General features: G+C 32.1%; 1 protein-coding gene across 1 annotated transcript; it reads left to right on the forward strand.

The window, feature by feature from the left end:
• The first annotated feature begins 570 nt into the window (after nucleotides 1-570).
• LOC108192423 (profilin) lies at nucleotides 571-2,678 on the forward strand. Its single transcript, XM_017372510.2, has 3 exons — nucleotides 571-775; nucleotides 1,373-1,510; nucleotides 2,209-2,678. The coding sequence occupies exons 1-3, from the start codon at nucleotides 644-646 to the stop codon at nucleotides 2,341-2,343; spliced, it is 405 nt and encodes a 134-aa protein (XP_017227999.1). The 5' UTR covers nucleotides 571-643; the 3' UTR covers nucleotides 2,344-2,678.
• The last annotated feature ends 1,316 nt before the right edge of the window (nucleotides 2,679-3,994 follow it).

The raw sequence follows: 3,994 nt of genomic DNA on the forward strand, positions 1-3,994 counted from the left end.
TTGCAAAGACACATTACTCTGCCAGTTATCGCTTCATTCTTTTTCTTGGGTCCAACATGCTCTGTCCAATTTACACGGCACGTTTAGGTGTACTTTGATACTATGATAAAAAAATTATTTTTATAACTTTTTATAAATAAAATTATAATACAAATATTTTTATTCAGGAAAAAATAAATTTAAAAATATTAATTTTGGATATGTGGTCAAACTTAAAAAGTCAAATGATTTATATAATGAACCAGATAAATATGTAAGTTAAATTATAATTACACTTATTTCATAATACCTACCCAATAATATATTTATAAAATTTAATAACATATTAATATCACTAATATGTTCATTAATTTAAACGCATTAACTTTATGACAAATTAAAATTGCATGTATTTATAATATAAATATCTTGTGTGTGGTACAAAAATTATGTGACCCTTATCAAACCTGGTATACATACTCGTAAACAATTACTATATGAGTACGAATTTGGTAATAAAAAGTTGCGATTAATCTTAAATTTAGGTGTGAATTTGGTTTTGGAGCACTTACGCAGAGTATAAATACCCAAGGCATTGCAGCACAATCTACTAAACAGAGAACAAATCCTCCTATTTCTCTATTATTATACAAAAGAAAACAAAATGTCGTGGCAAACATACGTAGACGATCATCTTATGTGCGAGATCGAAGGCAATGCCGGTCAGCATCTCACCGCCGCGGCTATCATGGGCCACGACGGCAGCGTTTGGGCTCAGAGCTCCAATTTTCCCAAGGTCTTTTCACCACTTCTTTTATTTTATTTTTAGATCACATCTTATTGCGTTTTTGAAATGTTTCGGTTTTAATAATATAGTATCTGTTACCTGATCTTTGATCATGCGTGGTTTCTATGTGCATATGTGGGGTGATCTTGGATCATTTCAGATTTTAAAATTTACATGCAATGTGGAAAGATCGTGAATCTTACATGTGTATTTTTATGTTGGGACGAATGATTATCCGCGTTAAGTGACTAGTTTTCCTGAGGTCTTGAGAGGATTGTCTTGTAATGAAATATATATGTAGTTTTATGAGGATGGCTGGTAATGTAGTATTTGTTGTTACGCGATGAAAAGCGTCTGAATTGTTTGTTTGAGTGATTGTCAGATTTGTATATAACAGATGAACGTGTTTGTCAATGTGAATTTTGAATGTTATCTCTGTATTTGCCATGGTATGCAATTTTGTTTGGCTATCGAGGTAGCATTTCAACTATTTAAAGCTTTGGCGGATTCTAAAACCTATGTTGACATAGAGTCGTGTAATTTAGAACTTTTCTGGGTTTCTGTTTGGATTTTGTAATTTTGTTTAACTTTTTTGCTAAATGGCAGTTAAAGCCCGATGAAGTAACTGGTATCATGAAAGACTTTGATGAACCTGGTCACCTTGCTCCAACTGGAATGCACATTGAAGGAGTGAAGTACATGGTAATTCAAGGAGAGCCTAATGCTGTGATTCGTGGCAAAAAGGTATTTTTTTTCAAATTGAACTGCAAATCATCGATTTGTAACCTTGGTTCTCTTTTATCCGTGTGTTATTTAAGTCAGCTCTTTGATTTAGTTTTTATATTTAGCAGGATCTTTATGTAACAGTGCTATAATAGAATAACAGCAGAATTAATCTGATGTAGAGTGTCCATTCTCTCTGTTTAGAATTATATTTATAATGTGGATATCGTTTACTAGGTTGCAGTTTTAACTTCTACCATATCCATCACTGTATCTGAATTCTGAACTTACCTTGATGGATATCTGGAAAAGTTTCACCGCATAATCATATGCGTATGTCCTAGAAGCAGAAGTTCATGTGTTACAGGTGCAATGAGGGCATATACACCTTATCTTGGTATCTTAAGTTCCAACTCTTTGGAGTTGGTTAATATGTGGCGGTGTAGTTGGAACATAATAGTCGTTAATTTGCCTTGTAAGGACTTGAGATATGCATTTGCTATACTATGCATTAAGGCTCTGCGTCTGCATTTTCTAATCTCATTATTAAATATAGTTCATAAAGTCATACAATTTTATATATAATGGAGGATGTACATGATTAAATCAACTTCAAAAGCTATGTTACAAGCCTGTTTATGTCAACAACTTTATGCCTGTCTTCAGAAAAAACGGATTCCTAAAATCAAGTAGTCACACTGAAATTTTCTCTAATGCAGGGATCTGGAGGTATTACCATTAAGAAAACCGGTCAAGCTCTGGTTTTTGGGGTGTACGAAGAACCTGTGACTCCGGGACAGTGTAACCTGATTGTTGAGAGGCTGGGAGATTACCTCATTGAGCAGGGCCTGTAGAGGTCTTTCTCCAAGTGAAGTTTGTATTCGTTTTGTTATCAGTCATGGTCTTCTAATATTTCTAAATTATTGTTATGCAATGGAGTTGTGGCAGAAAAATAACAAAGGACAGAAACAATGGTTTTTGGACCTCCCTAAGCTTATTGTGTGCCTTGTAGCCTCATAAGCTTGTAATTTCTTTCCATTTTTTCTTTATTGATGCTACTCAGTGAGAATGGATGTGTGAAGTTTTGGTTGTTAGTGGAAATTTTCCCCACATGATAAACCAATGTTTTCATCAGCTAAATAGTATTTTGTAATTGAATTGGTTGGAATTGAGATTGATTTATTTTGCATTTTTGCTTATAAGCCAGAGCATATTTTAATTGTTACCACAGGTTTACACTGTACCTACAGGGCACCGATCTTTTTTTGGGATTGATTGTTTGGTTGCGAAACATGACTTCAATTTGTTCAAATTTCATATTTCATAGAAAAAAAGACTTCTACAATATTTAAAATTTAAATCTATATTATTATTTTAAATCATAATTTAATATTAAATTTGAAAACTTCTATAATCAATCATCAATATCAATATACTTATATAAAGGAGAAGCGAGGAGCGTATAGGCGGCGCCTCTCACATCGCTCCGTTCTATTTTTCTAATTTTTTGGAATTTTTGGATGAAAAATATCAAAAATTAGAATTACCATTTTTAGTTTCGGATATATTAGAAACAAATTTCAGAATCTGATTTTGTTTCAAATTATTTATGGAATATAGTAGCTTGAAAGTTTTAATCTGATTTTGTTTCTGTATAAAGGAGAAGCGAGAGATGTGTAGGTGGCGCCTCTCACATCGCTCAGTTCTATTTTTCTAATTTTCTGGAATTTTCGGATTAAAAATATCAAAAATTAAAATTACCTTTTTTAGTTTCAGATATATTATAAGCAAGTTTCGGAATCTGATTCTGTTTCAGATTATTTATGGAATATAGTAGCTTGAAAGTTTTAATCTAATTTTGTTTCAGATTATTTAATTATGGGAAAGATTAGCACACAAGTCTCTCTGCACCTGTAAATACCCCTATAGGTTGTAGAGTTTTAGATCATCTAAATACAACCTCCTCTCTCTCAATACCACAACCCTACCTCTGTCTGGTGATAGTTCTCTTGCTCGATTTATAACTCGGTGGTGTCGTTCTTCTGCAACGATAAGTGAATGTTTTTTATACGGTATTAAAATAATAAAGGTTGTTGCAAGCAAAGGTAGTTATAGGCAGCTATGTAGGAGTCGACAAATCTAAACACGCGAGAAGAATATAGTCTTCACATGATATTGATGGATGATATCAATAAATTAATTAACAGTGATGTATGTTTGTTGGTTATTCTTTTATAATATTTGTTTTGTTAATCGGACATGTTTGTTGTTGTTAATTTTTATATAATTTACTTTGTATACAGGAAAATATTATTCATGCATTATTTGTTTACTCCGTTCAAGCAACTTTTAAGTAAGACTTTTTAAACAGTATTAAAAAATAAAAGTTGTAACAAGCAAAGTTAGTTATAAACCGCTATCTCACAGATTTAAGTTATATGTTTTTGTGCACAATCAATCCAAAAAAATTGGAGGAAGGTGATAATGTAAAAACATGATTACTTT

This window comes from Daucus carota, chromosome 6 (genome assembly GCF_001625215.2).
Source record: "Daucus carota subsp. sativus chromosome 6, DH1 v3.0, whole genome shotgun sequence".
Taxonomy (NCBI): Eukaryota; Viridiplantae; Streptophyta; class Magnoliopsida; order Apiales; family Apiaceae; genus Daucus; species Daucus carota.